The 25,818-nt window shown below is 38.4% G+C and overlaps 1 protein-coding gene and 1 non-coding gene across 4 annotated transcripts; both read right to left on the bottom strand.

Moving 5' to 3' along the window:
• Positions 1-1,547: 1,547 nt before the first annotated feature.
• On the bottom strand, positions 1,548-21,073 carry NT5C1B (5'-nucleotidase, cytosolic IB). 3 transcript variants are annotated; one of them, XM_047854117.1, is made up of 11 exons: positions 20,956-21,073; positions 19,105-19,194; positions 18,585-18,767; positions 17,840-17,977; positions 16,042-16,473; positions 15,528-15,695; positions 14,299-14,428; positions 11,755-11,877; positions 11,183-11,367; positions 2,419-2,460; positions 1,830-1,918 (listed from the first exon to the last, which is right to left on the bottom strand). In XM_047854117.1, exons 1-10 carry the CDS (start codon positions 20,986-20,988, stop codon positions 2,449-2,451), a joined length of 1,494 nt encoding a protein of 497 aa, XP_047710073.1. In that variant the 5' UTR covers positions 20,989-21,073; the 3' UTR covers positions 1,830-1,918; positions 2,419-2,448. The 3 variants fall into 3 exon arrangements, with proteins under 3 accessions (XP_047710071.1, XP_047710072.1, XP_047710073.1); XM_047854115.1 differs by lacking the exon at positions 2,419-2,460 and having other exon boundaries at positions 1,548-1,918; XM_047854116.1 differs by lacking the exons at positions 2,419-2,460; positions 18,585-18,767 and having other exon boundaries at positions 1,548-1,918.
• On the bottom strand, positions 14,808-14,910 carry LOC125163126 (U6 spliceosomal RNA). The gene has a single exon (XR_007151294.1). It is a non-coding gene; the product is annotated as a U6 spliceosomal RNA (small nuclear RNA).
• Positions 21,074-25,818: the final 4,745 nt, after the last annotated feature.

The following is a 25,818-nucleotide window of genomic DNA, read 5'->3' as shown; positions in this document are numbered from 1 at the left end:
CCACACAGATCTCTTCCTCAACTTCCATGTGCGACCCTCTCTTGGCACTGAGGACAAACAGCTTTTTGGGGTTGACTATATCAGTTTGCATGCTTGACTTACTCTAAGGGATTGTTCAAGGTTTTACATTTCCCAAAGGACAGGATTATGTCTGAGTTTCTCTTGTGGTCTTCACACTGGAGAATGCATAGAAAACAGTAGGTACTCAGTAAGTGTCATGACTGGTATATTTTGGACTAGCTTATATCAAATTAAGAAAGAGAGCAAAAGCTATATGTCAGCAGCAGTCTTCTTTACCTAGAGCCGGGGCAGAATATGTATACATGGGTGCAGTAGAGATAGAAGTGGGGGTAGAAGAAGCAGGAGAGGGCATGAAGAGGAGAGGAGGCGGCAAATCCTCAGACCTGTTATGTAACTGAAGCATAGAACGTAATGGAATGACTATCTGTTCAGAATGGGTCCTATGGCCATGGAATTAATAACAACTTGAAGTGGAAGGCTGTATATTCACAGAGAAAACAGAATGTAGCTTTTGAAGGAATCTCAGTCCTACCATTTATTAGCTGCACGTTATTGGACAAGCTACTTTTTCTTTGCGAGTCTTAAGTCCTCCATTGGTAAAAATGAGGGTAATAATAATGTTCTGTTACAAACATTTGGTTTGATGAGAAATGAGGTAACGTGAAAATAACCAGCTCACTGTGCCTATTATGCAGTAGATTATGGTTAATAACCAATAGATGTTTCTTGAAATCAAAAGAAAAATAACAAAATAATAATAACAATGAAAGGCTAGGATATTACACTTCATGTCACATTTTGAAGTGGTAGCCAAAGTTGTTTTTTTTTTTTTATGTAAACATTGGACCTACCTGCCAGGCCCAGAGCCAGAGACTTCAAATATGAAGCCTTGTAGTCCAGAGGTAATGCACCCTCGGGTAAGCTTCAAAGAACCTTCCTCAGGTTCTTCAGGTTCTCCAGACCTTCTGTTTGGAGCTCATCTTAGATGGAAAGTGCCCTCTATGAATAACCTGCTGATTTATTTCTCAATGAGCAGTGTCAAACTTGGCGCAGGAGTCAAAATTGCAGGTGGAGTGACCTTTTCATTTTGCATTGATTAAAAGCCTGGTCACAGAGGCAACAGAATAAAAAGCTCCAATTTTCAAGAGTGTATCTAACCCTACTCTTTCCTTCTTTGAAGACCAATATTCTACAATGATGGTGGGTAACAATTCAATCAACCAACATCCAAAAATGAGCAATGCTTTGTAAAAATAACTAGACACCTGAGATAGCCTGTTAAGTATTCAAGCATTCAGGTTCTAAACTTATCCTAAAGAGTCATCAATATGACTTACACATAAAGGTAAGTGCAGTGGTATTCAACAGCATTGATAGCTCAAAGAGAAGTAGCTTGAAGGTAACTTGAAGGTTCAAAATATTTTCAAAATATCAAGAGGAAACCTTTCCAAATGAACTAAGTTCTGAGGTCCAATCATCTGAAATACCTATCTAATTACCCTAGAGATCCACAAAAGTGGCTTCTGTAATACCAGACTCACTGCTTTATTTCTCCTCCCCATCTCTAATTATTCATTTTTTGATTAATGCCATAAGGTACATGAGCTGTGATGGTGCCGAATTTCTGTGCCCCTTCAATGTGGAACATGTGGTCATCAAAGAAAATGTGGGGCCTTATCTTTACCAAGATGGGACCTTTGGGGGCTCCAGCAAGGAAAAGAGCTTCGTCTATCTCTAGACCCCAGCGGCGAAGGGTTTTCAGCACTCGGGCGCCTGAACTGGCTGCACTCCTGGCTGTAACCAGGTAGGTCCTGATAGGGCAAAGTAACCGTTCGTCCTTGGCATAAAACTTCTTTTGCAGTCTGCCTAAATCTTCCAGAAAGCCTTTTAAGGGACCCTGTAAAAGGAACATATGTCATAGCTGTGATCCAGTGAGCTAAAGGAAGTGAATGCTGAAAAAGCAGAGGCTTATAAGAGCTTATAAAAGGATATAATACTGCATTAGACTGTCAGTATTCTAAGGCCGATGGCAAAGTCCTGAAACTCCTTGTGTTTATGTGAATATGTTTCCTTTTGTGGAACTATCCTTGCATTGCTGGAATAAATATAGGATAACCATATAATTTATCATCTAAACATAGATGTTTTAAGAGTGAAAGAAGTTTCTATACAAAGTTAAACCGGGGCAGCAGACATAAATTATCCATGGCAAAATGGGAAACTCTAAATAAAGTCTGGTTAATCACTGAAGCACTATTTTGGTTTGCTTTTTGTGAATTGCACGTTTTATTATTATAATTTATGCTATATTATAATATATGCTAGTTAAGTGACTTCTTGGCTTGAATCTAACCTTGTCTTATATTTACAATTACCTTTGTATATCTTCACACTTACTTTTATCTTCATCTTTCTGAACACTTAGTTCTAGCTGTTTCTCTGGAATAGAGCAAGAATTGGATTCTGCTATATGATCCAATATGGAATTCTTAATTTTTTTTTTTAATTTTTTTTTAACATTTATTTATTTTTGGGACAGAGAGAGACAGAGCATGAACGGGGGAGGGGCAGAGAGAGAGGGAGACACAGAATCGGAAACAGGCTCCAGGTTCTGAGCCATCAGCCCAGAGCCCGACGCGGGGCTCGAACTCACGGACAGCGAGATCGTGACCTGGCTGAAGTCGGACGCTTAACCGACTGCGCCACCCAGGCGCCCCGAATTCTTAATTTTTTAAAACAAAGTTGAGTTTTAGGCCATTTATATTTATTGGCATTACTAATATATGCGATAATGGTTCTGTCTTAGGATTTTTATTGTATTTTCCTTGTTCATGGAGTATCTTTTTTCTTTGTGAATGTGTGTATGTGTGCTTCTTCTAACATTTAGGAAGGTTTGTAGTATTTCCTTATATTGGTTACCTTTGTAACTTTAACTTTGTATAGTATTTTTAGTCCTTTAGTTTTTAAATATCAGACCTAGTGTTTTTTTATAATGAGAAATAATGAAATTACAGTCCTTTTTTACCTCTCTTTCATCTTCTGTTTCTTTGCAAGCATCCAATTTTACTTGTTCCCTCTTCCTCATTTTCATTATTAAAGATTCCTATATTTCTATTTATCAGTTTTACATCTTATCCTTTGATCATTATTGTAACTGAAGATATCAACATACTTATTCTTCCTTGGATTTTTTTCCTCCGCATTTTTCTTGTTTTCATTAGTGATATAATTTCTACATCGTTAGGACATATAATGTGTACTTTCTTTTCTGTCACCCTAATCCCTACAATTGTTTTAGTTTTGGCTCTATGGTTAAATATATTCTGCATCCATTTGTGCCTCCGTGTTTTTATTCATCTACATGTGGGCCAATATGTGTCTTCTAGACTAATTTTCCCAAGAAAATTTTATGGAAATAACAATCTCTGAGAATATAGTATGTTTTCAACTGTTGATCTATTTTCTTTACTTGAATAAACTTTTGGCTAGATATAGAATCTGTGATATATCGGGGCGCCTGGGTGGCGCAGTCGGTTAAGCGTCCGACTTCAGCCAGGTCACGATCTCGCGGTCCGTGAGTTCGAGCCCCGCGTCGGGCTCTGGGCTGATGGCTCAGAACCTGGAGCCTGTTTCCGATTCTGTGTCTCCCTCTCTCTCTGCCCCTCGCCCGTTCACGCTCTGTCTCTCTGTCCCCAAAATAAATAAACGTTGAAAAAAAAAATTAAAAAAAAAAAAAGAATCTGTGATATATATTTTCTCTCCAAGTGATTTTATAAGTAGTGCACCACTGTCTTTTGCTATTGAGTGCTGCTGTGGAGAAAACTGAAGACAGCTTGATTTTTTTCCCCCACTCATATGTGCAGACTGCCCAAAGAATTACTTTTTCATCTTTGATGTCAAAATATTTTACTAGGGAATGTCTTGGTGATGATAATTTTGTTCTAGTTCCCAATTACATAATGTCACTTTTAATCTTTATTCTTTTAATAGTTTACTTTTTAAATGTTTTTATTTACTTTTTTTTTTGAGAGACAGAGAGAAAGAGAGAGAGAGAGAGAGAGGAAGAGAGGGAGAGGAAGGGAGGGAGAGAATGAGCTGGGGAAGGGCAGAGAGAGACAGAGGGAGACACAGAATCCAAGCAGGCTCCAGGCTCTGAGCTGTCAGCACAGAGCCTGATGCGGGGCTCGAACTCATGACTGTGAGATCATGACCTGAATCAAAGTTGGACACTTAACTGACTGAGCCACCCAGGTGCCCCTAATCTTTTAATAAATCTGACAGTTTCAGATATTTTATTGATTTATATTTTGATATAATTTTGCATCTTTGTATTTACCACATACAATCCTCTCCTCCTCCCTTCAAAACATAATTTCAGTGTTTTCTTCAGGGATTCCACTTATGCATATGTTGGATTTTCTTTACCTATGATACATTTCTGTCATTTTTTTCTCTGTAAAATCCTATTTTTCAATTTTACTCATTTCCAGAGTTCTACCATTTAACATTTTATTATCTCTCCCTTGATTCTTGCATTTCCACTTTATGACCCTGACCCTGCTTTATTATGTTTTTAAAAGTCATAGTAAATGTTTAGTCACAATTTTTACCTATGCTTTGGCCACTATTTCTAGTGAGAGATCTACATCTGTTACTAGATTTTGCCCTTTTTTGCCTTTGTCTCAGTATCTTTGTGTATGTTCTGTGCTGCTTCTGTTTTTATTACTCATCACTGAAGCAGACTGGTTTTTCTGGGAACAATTAGAGAGTTTATGGGGGAAGGACAAGGATAGTATTGTAAGACTGACTTGTTTTCAATTCAAAAGATCTCTTCCCTGCTGTCCTGGAAACAAACTGTTTATTTATAAACATGACTTAACAGATGATCTTTTGTCTATTTAGATCTAAACATTATTTAGATCACTGTTTCTCTAAGGCTGCAAATATCAGGAAAAAAAAACATGTAAAATTCATTTTCTAAAGGTGTTCTAAAACTATTAACTATTTCTAAAATGGCAACAGCAGCAAAGGGGGTATGGTGACTGTTGGCAGGATCCACCCTACTAATAACTAGTTTGGCTTTGAAACATAGAGGAATACAGTTCTCCTACTGCTTTTGAGTAGTTTCCAAAGGGAATAAATAGGGACCAGTTTATGTCACCATATTCAGAATGGGTGTCCGTATCATCCTTTCTAGAGACAATTTAAATGTAAAAACATAGGGATGCCTGGGTGGCTCAGTCAGCTGAGTGTCTGACTTCAGCTCAGGTCATGATCTTGTGGTTTGTGAGTTTGAGCCTTGCATTGGGCTCTGTGTTGACACCTCAGAGCCTGGAGCGTGCTTCGGATTCTATGTCTCCCTCTCTCTGCCCCTGCCCCATTCACACTCTGTCTCTCAAAAACAAGTAAACATTAAAAAAAAAATGTAAAAACATAAATCAGTTAAAAGTAAAAATTATAGAAAAGATATGCCATGCAAACACCAGTGAAAAAACCCAAACCAAAACAAATAAAAAAGCTGGAGTGGTTATATGACTATGAGACAGAGAGACATTACATAATGAAAAGGGATTATTTCACCAAGAAGACATAACAATCCTAAATATTTAGGCAGTAAGCAGAAGAGATTAAAAATACATGAAGCAAACACATATAATTGAAAGGAGAAATAGATTAATCCCCAAACATACTTGAAGGCTTCATCCCTGCCTCCTCAATAATGGATACAAGAAGTAGGTAGAAACCTACTGACAATATGGAAAACTTGGACAATATTACCTAATACACTGTCAATTTAATCTAATTGACATTTTTGACTACTCAACTTAACAATACAGAATCAACATTCTTCTCAAGTACACATGAAACATTAACCAAGATAGACCATATTCTGGGCATAAAACACTCCTCAATAAATCTAAAGAATTGAAGTCATATAAAATGTATTCTTTGATTACAACAAAATTCTATGTGGAATCGATAAGAATGAGATATCTAGTAAAATTCTAAATACTTGACAGATAACCAACTTCTAAATGACCCATAAGTCAAAGAGGAAGTCAGAGGAAAATTAAAAAATACTTAGAATTGAATGAAAATTACAACCTATCGACATTTGTGGGATGCCATCACAGCATCATTTAGAAGAAATTTTAATGTATTAAATGCTTATTTTAGAAGCCTTAAATCAGTGTCCTCAACTTCAATCTTTAGAAACTTAGAGCTGGCTATTGAGAAGATAAATAAAATTGTTGTCTAGCTAGACTAAGAACAGGGGAGAACCACAGAGAAGACAAATATTACTAATATCAGGAATGAAAAGGTATATATCACTACAATCCTAAAGATAGTAAAAGCAAAATAAGAACATATGAAAACTTTATGCTGATGAATTCAGTGACTTCAATGAAACAGGCAAATTACTTTAAAGATACAAACTCATAAACTTCTGGAAAGTAGGACAAAAAGAGAAAATCTGAGTAATAGTTTATTAAAAATAATTGAATTTTTAGTTAAAGCCTTCCTACACAGAAAAGTCCAAGCCCAGATGATTTCTCTGTGAAAGTCTACCTAATAGTTGAAGAAGAAATAATATGAACTATACACAAAGTCTTCCAAAAATTTGACAGGAAGAAAATATTTCCCACAGGATTCTGTGAAGTTAGCATTATTCTGTAAGATATTACCAGAAAGGAACACTAGAGGGTTATATATCCTTCAGGAGCATAAAGGCAAAAAAAAATCCTAAATTATATTTTTACAAATTGAATTTAGCAAGATATAAAAAGGGTACTACAACATGACCAAGTTGAATTTTTTTTTCAACTTTTTTTTTTTTATTTTTTTGGGACAGAGAGAGACAGAGCATGAACGGGGAAGGGGCAGAGAGAGAGGGAGACACAGAATGGGAAGCAGGCTCCAGGCTCTGAGCCATCAGCCCAGAGCCCGACGCGGGGCTCGAACTCACGGACCGCGAGATCGTGACCTGGCTGAAGTCGGACGCTTAACCAACTGCGCCACCCAGGCGCCCCGACCAAGTTGAATTTATACCAGCAGTGCAAAGCTGCCTCAACATTTTTAAATACATCATTGTAATTTAGCTATCAACACACTAGAAAAGCCACATGCTTTTTTCAATACATGCAGGAAAGAAATTTGACAAAATTCAACATGCATTTCTCATAAAAACTCTCAAAAAATAGGACTAGAAAGTAATTCCCTTACTTGGCAAAGGGCATCTTGAAGAAAACAATAGATAATATACTTAGGAGTCAAAGACTGAATGATCTGTTCCTAAGATCAGGGATAAGGCAAGGATGTCCCCTGTTATCACTCTTATTGAACATTCCACTGAATTCACAAGCAAGGGTAATAAGGCAAGAAAGATAATTAAAAGACATACAAAATGGAAACATAGAAATAAAAGTGTTTTTATTCAGTCAATATTGTCTATGTAGAAAATCTCAAGTCATCTATGAAAATTTTACTATACTAACTAGTGAATTTAACAAAGTTGCAACATACGAAGTCAATATGCAAAATCTGTGATAACAGATTGGAAATCAAAATTTTAAAGTACCAATCCCAATAGCACCAAAATTATGAAATACTTAGGTATAAATCTAACAAAGTATGTACAATATCTATATACAAAAACATTTGAAACACTGAAAGAAATCAAAGATGACCTAAATGAATGGAGAGATGTACTATACCCATGGACTGAAAGACTTGATATTAGAACATCCCCCTGCCTCCCCCAAGTTTAAGCTATAAATTCAACATAATCATAATAAAAATTCCAGCAGAATTTTTTTTTTCAGGAGTGGACAACCTAGTTGTTAAATCTATATAAGAATGCAAAAAAAAATTCAGAATATCCAAAAGAATTTTAAAAAATAACAAATTTGAAGAATTCACACTACCTGATCTCAAGACTTACTATAAAACTGCACTTATCAAGACAGTGTGATATTGGTAAAAGCATGGACACCTACATTAAAGGAACAAAAAGCCAGTCTTTTTCACAAATAGTGCTGGAACAATTAGGATATCCATAGGCAGTAAAAGTGAACTTAACCAATACTTTGCACAAATACAAAAGTTGATTAGAAGTAGGTCATAATCCTAAAAGAAAAAACCCTAAAATTATAAAATTATGTGCAAAAACATAGGGAATTTATGTGACTTTGGCAAACAGTTTTTACATATGACATTAAAAGCATGATTCATAAAAGAACTAACTGAGAATTTAAACTTCATCAAAATTGTAAAATTTTGATCATTGAAAGACAATGAATGGTATAAAGAGAATAGAAAGACATGTTTGTCTTGAGACTGAGCGAAAATATTTGCAAAACATATCTAATAGAGGATTTGTATCTCGAATATGTTAAGAACTCTCAAACTTAAATAATAAACCCAATACAAATGAGCAAGAGATTTGAGCAGATATTTTTGCTAAAGAGCATATATGATGGCATATGTTCAATATGATTTATTGTTAGAGAAATGCAAATTAAAACTACAGTGAGATCCGGAACAACTTAAAAGAAGCAAACAAAAAAAACAATTACCAGTACAAAATACTGGTAAGTATGTACTGCAACAAAATCTCGTATATAGTGCTATTGGTAATGCAAAGTGTATGGTCACTTAGGAAAATAGTTTCACAGTATCTTATAAAATTAAACATATACTTAACATGTGACCTAGAAATCCTACTCATAGGTGTTTACCCAAGAGAAATGCAATCTTATGTTTGCACAGAATGCTGTATGCAAATGCTTAAAGTGGCTTTATTTATAAATGCCAAAAAATGGAAACAGTCTAAATCTCCTCCAACAGGTAAATGGATAAAGAAAATGTGGTACATCCATAGAAGAGAATATGACTCAGCAATAAAAAGGAACAGACGCTACTGATACATGGAATGGCATGGATGTATTTCAAATGCATTATGCTAAATGAAAGAAGTCAGATTCAAAAGATTGTATACTATGTGGTTCCATTTATGTGACATCTGGAAATGGCAAAACTATAGGGACAGAAATTATATTAGTAGTTGCAGATCCTGGAGATAGCAGGGTAGGATGACTACACAGAGGTATGAGGGAATTTTGTGAGTATATTGAGTATTTTGAATTTGGTCATGGTTTCACAACGGTATACATTTGTCAAAACTCAGAAGCATCCAATAAAAATTATGAATTTTACTGTATATAAATTATACATCAAATGTTATGATTAAAACACACAGAGACACAGACGTATACATACACACAGAGTTGGAGACCACTGTTTGAGAATGGTGAGACTAAGTAGGGATCAAATCAGGAAATGTCTGTTCATTGTTATAGTGCCACACTGGAAGCTTATAAGCCACCAGAGAGTGGCCAAGTTAATCTTCTCTAGGTGTTTCATTTTCTGGGGACTCTCAGCTCTCCTCTATTTGAGACAAGTGGGACATTGTCATGACCAAGCTGCAAGTCCCATGACCAACATACTTGAAAGGCTTGGGTAGGAATTGTACCTCAGTTGTACTTCTTTCTCATCAGTGGAACACATTGGCAATACCTGATATTTATAGAAAAGCTACGTTTACTATGTAAAAAATAGCATCTTTATGGGGTGCTTGGGTGGCTCAGTTGGTTAAGTGTCGAACTTCGGTATGATCTCAAGATTTGTGGGTTCCAGCTCCGCATCAGGCTCTGTGCTAACAGCACAGAGCCTGGAGCCTGTTTCCGATTATGTGTCTCCCTCTCTCCCTGCCCCTCCCCTGCTTGTGCTCTATTTCTCAAAAATAAACATCAAAAATAAGTAAGTAAGTAAGTAGGTAAAATAGCATCTTTATCCACTGCCAGAACGACTGCATAATGAAAACAAGTATCTTCAGTTGAAATTTGTTGGGTATTCCAGCAATAACTAGCGTTGGGCTTCACAATTTCAATGTTTAATGGGAAGAACAAGTTCTTTAACACGGAAAAGGGAAGTGATTAATGCAAAATTTAAAATAAATTTGATTTACCTGAGATGAGAAAATGGTATTTTAAGATTATCTTGAAATAATTATGATTTTGAATATTTTAAGTGTTCTTTTTTTGGAAATTTCCAAATTTCAGTAATAGACTACTATACAATGGACTCTGAATTTCAGCAGACTTACTAAAATGTAACAAAGGATTTTCCTCTCAATTTCTTAACAATGAACAACTTCATAACATAAGATCAAGTTTTCCAAAGAAGCTGTTAAGGCAGGGACCATGAAGTTATGTGCACATGTGTGCACATGTACACACACACACACACACACACACACACAGTTTAAATATCGCTTGCTATCACAAGGCAAATCAGTGAAACTTTTCAGCTTTCTGTTAGTCTATTTATACTTTTACAAGTATAATAAAAATAACAATATTTGTTTATTTTAAGTTCAAGAAAAGCTGAAAAAAAGACCAATTAAATAATTAAATTCTTTGGTAAAATTCTTAGATTAAAACTAAATGGTCCATCAGTTTAGATTCAGTTTAGAGAATAGCTTGATGTTTCAGATTTCCTTTGGTTCAGGAGTTGTAAGTTTTGTTTATTTCAGACTGTGACTTTAACATTTCAGTTCATGGGTTGATTCAAAAAACTTAAATATTCAGTTTCATTTTGATTCAGTGTTCATAGCTTGCACTTACTTGAGGCTCATTGTTTGATTCAATCTGAGCTCACACTTGTGCAGATTTTCTCAAATAATGCCTTTATTGAGTTTGAGGTCTATGGTCAAAGAGGTCCATAAATGTTTACTGAACCTATTGGAAATCACTTTACTATTCTGAGAACTTATTATGTAGAAATGGTCTACTGGTAAGCCATATTACCTCTATTACTTGTAATTTGGAGGTGAACTCATTATCATGAGAAGATCATAGAAACATTTCCAAAACAGGATAGATAAAAGAACGCTAAAACAAAACAAAACTAAAAACAAAACAGACCAAAAACAAAAAGTACCCAACTCGGCAGCAGATGTTTCAAAATGAGGAGTTCATGAAAGAAAGGGAGCAAAGTGTGAAGGATACAAAGTGAGGAATAGCCTGCCTAAAATAATTCAAAAACATTTATATGTTGGAAAATAAGTAGATCAAAATTAATTAGAAATCACTGAACCTACCTGAGCAAGAGGCTTATTCTCAAATAGTGCTTCATGTTGAAAGAACTTGTCCAGCCCGTGCTCCTTGGTAATATGTTCAGATTCATCCGAGAAGAGGACGGCATCCCCATCAAAGGCCACGCGGAGCTGTGTGTCACAGTAAGCCATGTCTTTGGCTCCATCAAACATAGTTGCAGAGGCGATCCCTGGCAGACCATGGAGATTTATTAATAGTCTTCCCAGAAGCGTCAGTTTCTTCTACCATTTTAATGATTAAAAAAAGAAAAAAACCTTTGCAGTATTTTTTTTCAAGCTATTACCTGATGACTCAACTGCTCTTTATAACCACGCATCCCCCAACTATTGTTTACACACTGCCTCCATTTCTATAAGGGATGGGAAAGTGTAAAAGCAGTTGTAAGACAATCACTGAGGATGTCCACCTCTAGAAGGTCAGAGCTCTAAAAGACAGCCTTAGGGGCTGCCACTCGTTGGAAACGGCTTACCAGAAAATTTAACAAGCCACATAATCATATATGAAGCCCAATGAAAGTCAACACTAGCGCAAACCTTCGATAAAACCAAATGAATACCTTCTTGTATGGCTTCTTGTACTTTTTCAGAATCTGCCGAAAGATATAAGTTGGTAAGATATGCCTTCAAATAGCCAATGGGGCTTTTTCCACCAGTCAGACAGAAGCGGTCAATTAGTAAGCCTATTATTGGGCAAGAAAGACTTTGTTATGTCAGAGACTAAAGACAATCTACCTACTATAAATGTAAATCAAAGTTATCATAGGAATAATTGAGTGTCTATTGAAGTTTTAAAATTCATAGCACTAATATTGAAAAACTGCTATATTACATTTAAAAAGCTATTTTATATAATAGTGGATGGGTTTGGTACATGATAATTCGTTAAGTATGTCCACGTAGACCATGCCAGTTTACCCTCACAACAACTGTATGACAGGCATTATTCTCATTGTGACACAAAAGGAAACCGAGACATAAAGACTTGTCTAAGCCCATTGGTTCATAAGGACTCTTGTCTAGACTAGAGCATAGTTCTTTTCCTTCAACCACAGGCTCTTCACTTGTTGAAAGAGATAGTTAATGTGTGGCTCTATTTTAAGTACCATTTCTGTATTTCTTCAGTAACAGTACAATAGTAATGACAAGCAGTGCCAGGATTTAAACTGTTTTCTAAAAACAACAACAAAAGGTCTGAAAGTGTCTCCTTCTTCACTTGGAATTTTAAATGTAATTATTTAGCAGACTAAATATTAAAATACCACTAAATGTCTTTCAAATCAACAACAATTAAAAAGCAAACGCTAGATGTTGGTGAAAGTTTTGTAAAACAGGTACCCATATTCACTTTAGATGAGGGTATAAACTGCTATAAGCTATCTAGAATGTAACCTGACAATATGTCTCAAGAGCTTTTATTAGTTTATAGATTTTGACCTTTTCATAGTTTATTCTAAGGGAATAATCTGAGGCTCTGATAAAGATTTATGTGGAAAGGTCTCAGCTCAGGATTATTTATAAAAGCAGAACACCGTTTAATGATATGAGAATAGCTGAATAAAGTATAACATTATGCATATGAGATTGTACATACCTATTCAAAGTATTTTTTAGGTACATGATGAATGGGTACCTGCATGTGATACAAAGCAGAATTTTGAGTCTAGTCGTTGTGTTTCATCTGTATGGACCAACAGAGTAGATAGAGTCCATTGACAGTTGAGGCGGAAGTGTTTGCTACTGTATGAATAAAATACTCTTGTTTTTCACTTAAGCCAACATTGGGCATAAGTGGCACCGAAGTATACTCTACAATCCCTTAAATAATATTAATTTAAAGGTCAGAAATTATTTGGTGGCATGGGGGACTTCAGAAATGATTAAAACACCATCCCAATTCGCAAGTAAATCATAGTTCCCTGAGCAGCCAGACACGTAAAACAGATAATTGTAATCTAACAGGCCATACGTAGCAGAAGGAGACACAGATTGCATTCAATACTCAGAGAAGAGAAATGATGCTTCCAGGTGAAAGGTTGTTATTTCATGAGTAAGGCTGTGTGAAGAGATGGAGCTCAGTCAGTTCATTAGCAGAACTGTTAGGTCAATAACCATGATTCCTTATGCTACTAGCCATGATGGACCCAGTTTGGCAAGGGTCAAGAGACCTAAATCACCTACTAAATCAAATAAGATTGCTGTAAAGTTAATAGCTGCCATAACTGAGTGATTATGCTGCTCATCTATACCAAACCTTTTATATACGTTCTCTTTTCATGTCATAACACTATGAAAGCTCCTTTTTTGAAAGGCAAACATTTTTTAAAGTATGTCTCAGACATCAGCCTTATAATTAGGATAATGTAAAACTCATAATTTGTAAAATACATCTTGATTATTTATAAGTATGCCCACTTTAAACCCACTTTAAACCTTGAATATACCAAAGTTCAACCTTACTCTGACTTCACATACCCATAAGACTGGATATGTCACTTAAAGATAGGCTAAAGGTCCTCAGATAACAAGTCAGGTAATTCCATAACAGGAAAATGAGGATTTTTCTCTTAAAGTATCCAACACATTGATGGAAATGCTATGAGAAGACTAGAGTCAATCCAAATTTCCATGTAAAGGAACAAAGACATTTTTGCTGGCATGGATCTGATGTGCAGGGAAAGCAGTCAAGGAGAATCAAATTGTTAAGAGTCAAAAGGAAAGGGGAAAACCTGTAAACCTTAGACATGGATGTGTGGTGAACAAGAAGTGTGATCACCCAGAGAAAGCCTCTGGGTTGATGGCTCCTTGAAGTCAAGTTCAGAAGTGAAAAACATAAAACAGAGAAATATATCGCAGGAGCTGGGATTAAGTCTTTGAAATTCACACTTGACAAGTTAAGTCCGGAGCTTTGGGCCCAACTCTGCTGAAGTTAAAAATGAACATGGCCTCTCTTTTTCTGACATAGGCAAATAAACATTCCTCACGCAGAAGGGGGTGTCAGTATCAAAGACGTTGCGTTGGTTAGGCCACAGTTAGCAAAATGACATGGCTTCTCCCTTCCAGAGCAGCTAGCTGTTCTTCCACATGTTGTTTATTTTACTTACCATAGTGATTGACGCTGTTTATAAGCCGCACTCCCACTTGGGCATGGTTATTAGTCATCAGTACAATATCAAATAAGTCCTGTTCATTAGGATACAGCTCACGGAGTCTAGCATTGACATGCTGCAGTGCCTGCAGGTTACAAACATGAATGCATGTAAAGAGGGCCAGGCAAGGTGGGCATTGGAGTCTGGAGTCTGGAGAGAAAGGATAGCATCAGTGTCAAATTCAAACTCTGAAGACTCTTCACTGAGAGATTATGGCTCCGTTAAGGCAGGGTTATATCATTCATTCCTGTATTTCCAGCCTCTGCTACACAGGACATCAGTTAATGTTTGCTGAGTAGATAGGGAAAGTTTGTTGAAGACTGTTACATTTGATTTCTTAGAATTATCTCTGTGGGGTAGGTAGAGGGAAGGATCAGGTTAACCGTTTTATGCTTTGTCTTTTTTTTTTTTTTGGATTCATAAAATCTGCTTTTCTGGATCATCTGGTGATTATTTTTTATTGTGAAAATATAGAATGCTTCATGAATTTGCAGGTTACCCTTGCACAAGAGCCATGTTAATGGGTTCTGTATTGTTCGAATTTTAGGATATGTGCTACCAAAGCACTTTGTCTATTTTTCAAACATGAGTCTTTAAAATAGGTTAGTGGTTTCCTCCGATGCATCTACCACGCCCCACAAATACCTTCTACTCACAACTTGTGGAGATGTCATTTATTTCTGTCTGGTTATAATGTTATGGTGTAAAATTTTATAAGTTATATAGGGGATCACAAGTGCTATACGTTTCAGTGTGAGTTCAGACAACTTTACTTTCTCTATTAAAATCATGCCTCTAAGCACCAACCAAGATCATCTCAATATTATGTTTGGGGCAGCTAAAGCGAATTTCATTTTGTTTCTAATGCTGGGATTGTAACTCATTATCGTTTCCAGTTACCACTCCTTCTAGGAAGGGAACAAAGGTGTCTCTTACACATGTCATCATTAGAACTCGGCTGAGGGCCATCTCAGCATCCCAAATCTAGAACTGGAGACCCTTTCTCACCAGTCTAGGAGCCTCTGTGAAAGCATAAGTTGACCTGAGGTCAACTTGAAAAGGGCAAGAATTACAAAGGTAGACCAGTAATTATAAAGAAACCTTGATGAGTTCCCAAGGACCTGCCTGGGTCCTTCCGTCTCCATCCAGGGTTCTGACAGGAGGAGCACAGCTTTGGAGAGTACCTTGACAAAGCGGAATGCAGGCCCTGGGGTCAGGATGACATTCTCATTGGTGAGCTGATATTCCATGTACTTTTCTAGACCCTCTTCCTCGAAGATTTTCCTGCCGTCCACCATGTTGAAAAGTGCCCGGGATGACACAGCGATGGTGATGGCATGCTTGGGTTTGGGCTGCATAAAAGGGGTGCCAATGCGAGGACAGTCACACAGAAGGAAGGGATCAGCAAAGGGGCTCATGCCAGGGCAAGGTGGAAAGGTGGAAAGAAAACACCTAGGCGTCCGCTTGGAGCACTGAGATGCTGGAGACAGCAAAGGGCTGAGATTCCACAATCCAACACCCGCCCCCCACCCCCCTCCAACTCCTGAACCTACAGTGGTGGGGGTTTAGGGGGAGGAGAAGCAGGAGGCTGGGCAGGACTTCCCTACACATTGGAGAGGAGGAAGGTTGGGGGAGATTCAGTCTGTAGGGTTGCAGAGAGGGGGAGTCCCGGGTTCCAGGTCCGTGGGCCACGCTCACCGGTCGGGGGCGAGAGCAGCTAGGGGTCTTCTCATACAGAGTTCTCACGGATGCCCAATAGGCCTCATCCTCTTCCTCCTCTTCCTCCAGCTGCTGCTGCCGGGGCAGTTCTGACAGGCAGTCGCGGTCCAGCTGGGTGGAGTAGGTGGTCTTGCGCTGGACATAGGACTTCCATTCAGTGGGGGGCGTGCGAGGAGGGTATTCCCGTAGCTGCATGGAGTCCCGAGCGATGCCATGAGCCCAGGCTTCTGGATTCTCCTGCATCTTGCTGCTGCGCCGGGACTGGGAATAGGACTCCGGGGGAGTGGGAGGGCTCGAGTCGAGAGGCATGGGTGGCGTGGGCGGCGAGGGCTGCGCCGACAGCTCTTTTTGGGAGTCTTGCTGGCTGGGGGAGGTGGATGAAGTCCGGGAGGTTGTGGAGCTAGCGGGGAGCTGGAGCGAGAAAGTGGAAGTCTGAATTAGATGCTCGCCTTTCCCCCTATCTCTGCCTAGCAGGAGTAAAGGACCCTTGCCCTTCCCTTTGTTACATTTTTAGCCCTCAGTTGGATCCCGGTCATCCCAGCTCCTTTAAGTAGGGCTTGGAGGGGCTCACATGTTTCAAGAACCCAGTTATTAGGTATTTCTGTTAAACAGACACAGAGACAGACTGCTTGTATTTTCCCCTCCTTCCTCGCCGTCCCCCCCATCCCATCAGCACCTCACACTATTTTTTGTTGTTGTTGTTTTGTTTTAGTTTGGAGTAGATATTACAGGTCTTCTTGCCCTTAGGCAGCTGGCACATAGTTCCAAAGTTCTATGCCTTGCTTTCATTTTAACTGCTCATTCAGAGACCTCCAGGTAGGATGGAGGGCTTGAGTAATGGACCTTGCTCACCACTGCCTTCATCTGTGACCTCCAGTTAACTATGAGCGACTAGACCAGATGCTCCCACCAGCAGACTCTACAAAACATCTGGAGGCATCTCTCTCTCTATTTGCCCTGTGATTAATGCAGCAATTGCTGGGAGGGTTGGTAGTCTAGAGAACCAAGGGTCTCCCTGTTGCCTTCAGAACTTTGTGCCAGTGGAGCTCATTTGGAGAGAATCATCTAATTAGAAAGGAAGTATACCTGTGCAGTAAGTTATTAAGCACCTATATCTTATTTCAATTTTGATGATTGTTTCATGTGTTTCAAAAGACATTCTTGGTTAGATTATTGAGCCACTTTTCAAACAGGAATAGATGGATTGTAGGGATACATATTCTCCATCTAGGTCTGTGTCACTCTCTCTGTACTCAAAAGCTCAATCTCAAAACTAATGTTTTCTTCTCATGGGACAAGGCTTCCATAAGGGCCCAAAGCACCACCCAATCTAACACTTTTCAACAACTTATTTCCTTTGTTGATTTTTCCACCCCATCTTCTAAGGCTTCGGTACTCAGTTATTGAAGGAAGGAAAGATGGAAGGAGAAGTCAAAGAGCATAATCATTAAGTGTACAGTTTATAGACCTGGTAACCCTGGGTTTTAATCTAGCTCTATTAGTGTTATTAATGTGAGATCTTAGGCAAGTTACTCTGTGTTTCAATTTTCTCCACCATAAAATAGGGCTTATAGGTTTGTTTGTTTGTTTTTTTTTTTTAATGATGACTGAATTAGCTAAAACATGTAAAATGAATAGAATAGGGCCTGGCACATAGAAAGCATCAATAAAAAATTATCGTCATCATCATCTTCATCTTCATCATCATCATCATCATCATCATCATCGCCATTATCATTATTATATCATGTTCCCTTCATTTCATCTCCATCTCTACCTTAAGACTGGCACTCTTGCTTCTGGTTTCGTCTACTGATGGAGCTCTGGTGGATGGGCTCCGTGAAGTTCGTGACCACTGATTTCGCACAACGTACCCCCGAGAATCAGTCTTCAGCAATGGTGATTCTTGTGATTCCTTTGGAGGAGAGAAGAGACCCAGGAGTATGATGCCCCATCACCCACTCCTGCCATGCATGTACCTACAGAACAGCCATGTCAAGCTAAATATAGCAGAGTCCAGTGAGAAGGTCCCTGGCCTATATGATTAATTCAACCTTGACCCTTATGTACTATTCTAGCTCTGGCCCAATCCTAAACTCTGTGAGGGACAAACAGTGGGGATCCACCTGGAGGAGAATCCAAAACTAAGAAATCTGATGTCTCCTATTTTTTTCACCTGTGACTCCTCTTATATGGAACATAGTAGAGTTGACCATTTTTCCTCGCTTTTCCCCACTTGTTCCCTTAAGGGTAAGCCTGTTAGCTGAAACTAAGAAGATGTGATTCACCATTTTTGACCCTACTACAAAGATGAGGGCAGGTGCCTCCTAAATGGGGCTGCAGCATGGCTCCAAAGCAGCTACCGAAGAGGGAATAGAGCACTCTGGCATTTCCTTTGGGAGGAGTAAGAATGGAGGACACCATGGAGAGGCAAGCGGAAGAGTTTTTATTCCCCATATCCTGCCCCTCACCCAGACTGCCTGTGGCTCCCCTCCGAAATCAGTTGTTTGATCTCTGCTCACCCTGATCATGGTGATCTGCTGGCCCTGCTCCCACAAGAGGCACATGTGAATATAAACACGTATTGTGCGGCAGGGGCCAAGAAGTACTGTTCCCTCCGCTGCACAAAGGCAGCGTCTACACGACGAGTGACCTCGCATGGGGCAACATCTCAGCAAGTGATTCGGATTGACTGCACGCCTCATCTGAAAGATTGTGCAGAAAATGGTCAATGCGATGGCCGGACTCCCCTTCCCTCCCTGATTTGAACAATGACCAGTCTCCTCCCATAGGCTGAGCAGAGAATATGGCTGTGGTTTCTACACCATATATTCTATATGAACATGGGGATGTGTACTGGTGGGGAAGGCAGGGACCAGCTTCTCCTAGTCTGTCCTTAATCTCTCATGAGAACATTAGGTTTCCCTTAGTAGAAATCTCGGCAGCTCAGTCTTCTCTCCCAGAACTCCCCTGCTGCCTTACATTTTCTGTTATGCTTTCTACTCTATAATTCACTCGTCATATCTAAAGAGGTCAGCTCACCTGCGTGCTCAGACGAACTCCTGATTTCTCAGAATCCTTTCTTTTCTCTGTGTCTATGCTGTCTTTTGAGTTCTTCGATCCAGTATCATTCTTAATATGAAAACAAAGTGTATTTATTAATTTTTTAATCCTAGGGGCATTAGAAACCTTGGGTTTAGGAATGGGAGGATAAATAAAAATTAGAATTTGTCTCTTTCCCAATTTAAAAGTATATATAAATTTTAGACATTTTCTCTCTGTTATAACAGGCATGGGTAAAAATAACACCTATCAGAGAACTATATAAACAATTTTTTAATTTAGAAATTTGTTGGCTTATATATTGAGGCACGAGGTATTTATCATTTAAAAAATGATAACAAGGGAAATGCTATGGCAGAATTTTCTAGGGCCCAGCCAGACTTAAATTTAATGTGAAATTGCTCACACAGAATAATTTTTTTTCTCTCCATTCCTCTGAAGTTTGCTGCATGAGGAACTTTTCCTTTTGCCACGTAGAATTAAAACTTCTCTTGTTTGTTTTCTTAACAAACCAGAACTCCAATCTTCTGTGCATCTAAGCCTCACCAATGTTAGTTTAATTTTTAAAATCAAGGTTCTTAATCCCATGCAGATCTAATGACCGACCCGTCTTCAGTACATATTTTCTAATTACTCATACCAGCTACAGTGAAAGGATGGACATTTCTTAATTAACAAACTTGTAGGGAAGTCTGTGTAGGAGAGCACAGGCAGATAATTCATGTCATGGACAGCTAGTCAAATATTTTCATTTTCAATTGCGGAACATACCATTGTGTGTGTTTGTATTGTTTCATACTAATTCGGCAGCTGTAATGCAATCAAGATTAGCATTATTTCTGTTTTAAGAGCTCATCTTCTAGCTTAGATCACGGTGCTCAGGCGCAGTCTAGGCATAAAGCTCTTTGTGCATCTGTGTTAGTTGAATGATGGAGACTGTGACTGCAGAGAATGGCAGAGCTGTGTGGTCCTAGAACTGATCTTAAAATCCTCCTAGCCATTCTCCACACCACCACCCTAAAATCCCGTCAAAAGATATTTTAAACCCAATCCTTCATCTCTATCCCTAGTATCATTGCCTTGTTCCAGATCTCAGATGGGTATAGGACTGCATTCTCAGAATTATAGACTTTTGGTCAGGTTTCATAACTTTAAATCCTCCCAACTTCTAGATATACCCCATCAATTTAAAGTGACCTTTATCAAACATAAATCTAATTATGCTTCATTTCCAGGTACACCCTTCATTTGCTTGGTTTTACAGACCAGGAGCCTCATGGTGCATCCTGTCCGCCTCCAACTCGCCCTCCACCGTACACTTTTATCTCTGTGTTTGCTTGTGCTAAATGACTTGCATTTGCCTCCATGTCACCCTATTTCCTTGTAACCTCCTCTTCTCTTTAATGTTCTTCAAAACCCAGCTCAGCATGACCTGGGAGAAGTTCCCAGAGTTAAACATTCTTTTATGTTGCCTGTGTCTTTTATACATATTTTCACTGAGCACTGAATTGTATTTTGTTTATATATTCTCTTTCCTACTAGGCTGTGCATTCTTCACAGATAGCAACAGTGTTTCCACCTCTTGCCACTGACATAGGGCCTCAGCCCAATAAAGGCTAAATAATTCAATTGATTGCTACTGTATGCTCTAATCTCATTCTCCTCCGTTCTTCATTTCCTTTATTTTCCTTCCCTTTTCTCCACATGCAGTCATTATCTGAAATGATTTAATTGTTGCCGAACATTCCCAGAGGTAATGCTATCTACATTTGTTGATATCTACATTTCCTTAGCTCTTTGGCAAGATTCTAGGACATTCAACTCACTCACCTTCTTTTTCTGTTTCAGAGATGTTTGACTCATTTCTTTTAACTGGAATTTCTTTTGTTGTTACGCAGGTTTTCCTCTCCCCAGCTCCATTTCCTGTTGTTTCTGTTGCTCTGCCTAGGTTTGCGCTTAGAATGTCAAATTTATGACATCATATGTGATTCCATAGTAACAAACTGACTCTATATATATGACTATAAAAAAAGCAATAGTATTTCTTCAAATTTGAGTACATCTACTCATAACCATTCTTAGAGTTTTTAGGAAGTGATGTCTAAACAATGTTAAAATGTTTTATACGTAGCAATATCAATATTACTCCTTCCTTCTTTTTAAACATTACTATATTACTGATCAGGTAAACCCCACTGTGGATGTACATTTTCTGGTACTGCAAAATTGAATGGCAAACTCATTTGCGGCCCCGATCATTTATTATTGTTTACCCCAAAAGATTTTGGAGAACTTTGTGCAATCTGGAGATGATTTTTGACAGCTGAGGTTTTGTTCTCATGGAGAACAATGGAGTTTAGACCTGTTTTTAGTTTCATGTTGGGTGTTTCTTTCACAATGGCAAGGTCATTTCCATTTTACAAAGTCAAAGCACCTTCCCTTGGACCAGACAGTGTAGGAGAATGATACCTGCACTGTCGTTTTGCTATTTGCCCCATCCTCGAAACTTTAAGCGCATATTTGTCCCTCTTGTGTGCACACAGAAAATATACAATCCAGTCCCCAGCTCTGGTTTACAGGGTCTGCTAATGTAATGCATTTAATGGTTCTGGTTTTATCTTCACCCAGGCTCTAGAAAAGAGACTCACACACCAGCCTGAGTTGGTCAAACCAGCAAGGACTAAGGCAGATTTCCTCCTCTCTTAATTGGAGTTAATAATTTAATTTGAATATCAGAGGAAGTTTTTGAAAGCTTTAATCAAAGCTCTCCAAGGAGTCTTCTAGATAGTAAAACACATTGGCTCAAGTTTAGAGGCCCTCGGTTTGAATTCTTTCCCCACTGTCACCCTGTACCTCACCCCCACCCAGTATCTCTCTGAGATTCTGAACAAGTGGTTTAATCTTCCTAAATCTCAACTTCCTTATTTGTAAAATGGAGAAAATGATGGTATCAACATCAAAATGCACACAATGATAGTAATTGTGATAGTTGAAATAGTGTGAAGTACTTAAGACAGTTCTTGGCATTTATAAGTGATTAATAAATGTTAGCTATTACTGTGTTACTCATAATTATGCTATAGCTATACTAGAGAGTTCAAACAGAAACTCTCTCATCTCCAATGCAATCTGGTTGTAGGAACAGAAGTTTAAAAATACCTATTGTTCATATACATGTATAATCAATCAAATATCAGTTTGGTGGTTCTTCCCGTATCCTAGACTCTCTAGCCCCACTGGTGAGACAGAGCAAGGAGGGCAGGCTGGAAGGGAGCAGTTGTTAAAGTAGCAGGAGCAAAAGCTGGAGCGCTCTGAGACTTGCTTTCTATAACACACAGGAGGAAGATTTTGCAGAGATGAAGGATTGAAGAGTCTGGTTTCTGACTGGTTCTTGTAGCCAGGATCAGCCTTTGCTTCTTGTCCTTTCCATGACTCTTCCATGTAAATCAGCATCCATATGTTCAATAAGTTCCTTGATTATTGCTCCTTTCCCGTAGCACACAGCCTCAGATAGACTATAAGCTTCATGAGTGTTTTGAATTTTTTTTGTGTACCAAGATTTAAATATGTCATTTTGTTTTGAGTGCTGAGGATGATGTTAAAGAATTATTCGTATTTTTTCAGATTTCCTGATTTGTCTTTCTTTATTATCTGCTGATTAACTTTGTTATTGAACACTGAAAACTACGCATACATGTAGGCAGTTGTGGTAGTCAGGATTCTCTAGAGAAACAGAACCAATAGGAGATATATAGATATGTAGGAAGACATTTATTGTGGGAACCAATTCATGTGACTGTGAAGGTTCTTCTGATTGCCATCTGCAAGCTGGAGAATGAGGAAAGCCAGTGGTATGAGTCAGTATCAATCTGAAGGCCTGGAAACTAGGGTAGCCAATGGTGAACTCCCAAACCAAGGGCAAAGGCCAGAGAGCTTGAAAGACCCCTGGTTTAAGCTCTAGGGTCTGAAGGTCTCAGTATCAGGAGCTCTGATGTCCAAGGGCAGGAGAAAAAGGTAGATGTTATGGCTCAAGAAGAGAGAGAATTCACCCTTCCTCCACCTTTTTTGTTCCCTTTGAAGCCTTAATGGGTTGGATGATGCTTGCCCACATTGATGAGGGTGGATCTTCTTTGCCTAGTCTACTGATTCACATGCTAATCTCTTCCAGAAACATCCTCATATATACACCCAAAATCATGTTTAACCTGATATCTGGGCATTCCTTAGCCTAGTCCAGTTGTTACATAAAATTAACCATCACAGCAGCATATCTCTTGTTTGTCTTGGGTTCATTTCCCCATGAGTTCAACCTTGGTAATAAAGCCAAGATACTACAAAGTTATGACACTGTCATGTACACTTTCCAGATCAACCAAAATCATTTTCTATAGTGAAATTTTCATTCTGGTTGTGGATGAAATTTTTTTATTTAAAAGAGTTCCATAAAAGGACTCTAAAAGACATTTTAGAATACCACAAATGTGTATAACTAGGCCTTTCCCATCTATTTTTGGCTAATGAATTTTGATTCTTGCCATGGTTATCGACAGGAATATACCCATTCCCTTGACAGAGCTAAGAGGATTTTGCATAGTCATTTGTGGGACGTGACTCCTACTGGGTCATCCTTCTGCTATTTCTTATTTTCTTGTGAAGCTGTGATATTATGCAAAATTTCTGGGGACACCAGGAGACTCTGCTTTCGCCAGGAGATTTTCGTAACGTCGGAGGCATATTGCTTAATACAACTAGGCACTAGTGCACTGGGAAGACTCTGAAGAATCTTTTTTTTCCACTATGTCCATCCAGGTATATTGAAATAAATATGGTGGAAAGTGGTTCTATTGCTCTCATAGCTTTTCTTCTCTGAGTCTAAAGATACACAAGTAACTAGCATGTCAGAATGCCAACAACATTTATTAATATTTTAAACTGTTTGTACGTATGCATATAAATAAGTCCAAAGATAATGAAATTTAGTGAAAATTCGAGAGTTCAAAAAAAGGCACCTGTGAACTCAGTATCCTAAGATAGTCATAATTATATTCTTCCAAAATTTTTTCACCCATTTGTCTGACATTTAATTTTTCTTCCTTTGTAAAATATGATTAGAATTATATAGTGTATACAGTTCAGTATCTTGATTTTTTTCTATATAATATTAAACACATCTATTTTCATGATATTACTTGGTCTGAGTAATCATTAATTTAATGACTCCATATGCTCTACAGTGGGTCTGCTACAATTTGCATAAGTATTTCCCTATTATTGAATATTTGGAGTATCTCCAGTATTTTGCTATTATGAATAATATTTTCCTGAGTATCTTCTTTCTCAGCTAACATAAAGTTCTTAGTACAAAATCTTTCTTTCCATAGTGACTAGTACATTCAGACATGTATTGGATGGGCCCATCAGAATCCAAGTGCTCTTGATGGAGTGTTACTTGTGTTCAAGAGGGCCACATTGGGTTGGTTGGGATTTAAGCAGATGGCATTTATTTTGACCTGACTTTGTTTATTGTCTCCTTTGGCCTCACTGTCCTGAAAATTTTTCATGAGCAGAGACCTGTATACCTTGTCCACTGCTGTTTTCCTGGTGCCTAGAACAGTTACTAGGAGGTACCACAATAAATATTTCTTAAATAAATACATCATTTCCTTAAGAAATGCATAGCAGTAATAAGCAGGATACAGAGTGCTGTGATAACAGTAGTGGTGAAGATGAGAGGAGACCCACAAGGTCAGTGAGTAGGAAGGAGAAGTACAAAAACACCTTATTTTTTCCCTGTCTTTTTAAGTTCTTTTTCTAGATATCAGTGGTTCTCAAAAACAAACATGCATCAGAATGACCTGGATGGCTTATTGAAACAAGACTGTAGTAGGTGAATGGTTACACAAACGTCCATACCATGGAACGCTACTCAACAGTACAAAGAAAACATTGATTCTCACAACAACTAGGTGACTCTCCAGAGAATTATACTGAGTAAAAAAAGCCAGTCCCCCAAAGCTATATTTTGTTTGATTCTATTTATATAACATTATTGAATGACAAAATTATAGAAATGGGGACAGTAGTGGCCAAGGTTTAAGAAGTACATGAGGCCAAGATGGAAGTGAACGTGGCTATAAAAGGGCAACATGAGGGGTGCCTGGATGGCTCAAGTGTCTGATTTTGGCTCAGGTGATGATCTCGCGGTTTATGGTTCAAGCCCTGTGTGGGGCTCTGTACTGACAGCTTGGACTATGGAGCCAGCTTCAGATTCTGTATCTCCTCTTTCTCTGCCCTTCCCCTGCTTATTCTCTGTCTGTCTGTCTGTCTCTCTCAAAAATAAATAAGCATTAAAAAATTTTAAACGAGGGGCGCCTGGGTGGCTCAGTCGGTTAAGTGGCCGACTTCGGCTCAGGTCATGATCTCGCGGTCCGTGAGTTCGAGCCCCGCGTCGGGCTCTGTGCTGACAACTCAGAGCCTGGAGCCCATTTCAGATTCTGTGTCTCCCTCTCTCTGACCCTCCCCCATTCATGCTCTGTCTCTCTCTGTCTCAAAAATAAATAAACGTTAAAAAAAAAATTAAAAAAAAATTTTTAACGAAAAAGGGCAACATGAGAGATCCTTATGATGGTGTAAATATTCTATATTTTTAACTTAATTGTATCAGTCTCGATATACTGACTGTGATATTGTACT

This window comes from Prionailurus viverrinus, chromosome A3 (assembly GCF_022837055.1).
Source record: "Prionailurus viverrinus isolate Anna chromosome A3, UM_Priviv_1.0, whole genome shotgun sequence".
NCBI lineage: Eukaryota > Metazoa > Chordata > Mammalia > Carnivora > Felidae > Prionailurus > Prionailurus viverrinus.
This window is presented reverse-complemented; position numbering and strand designations above follow the sequence as displayed.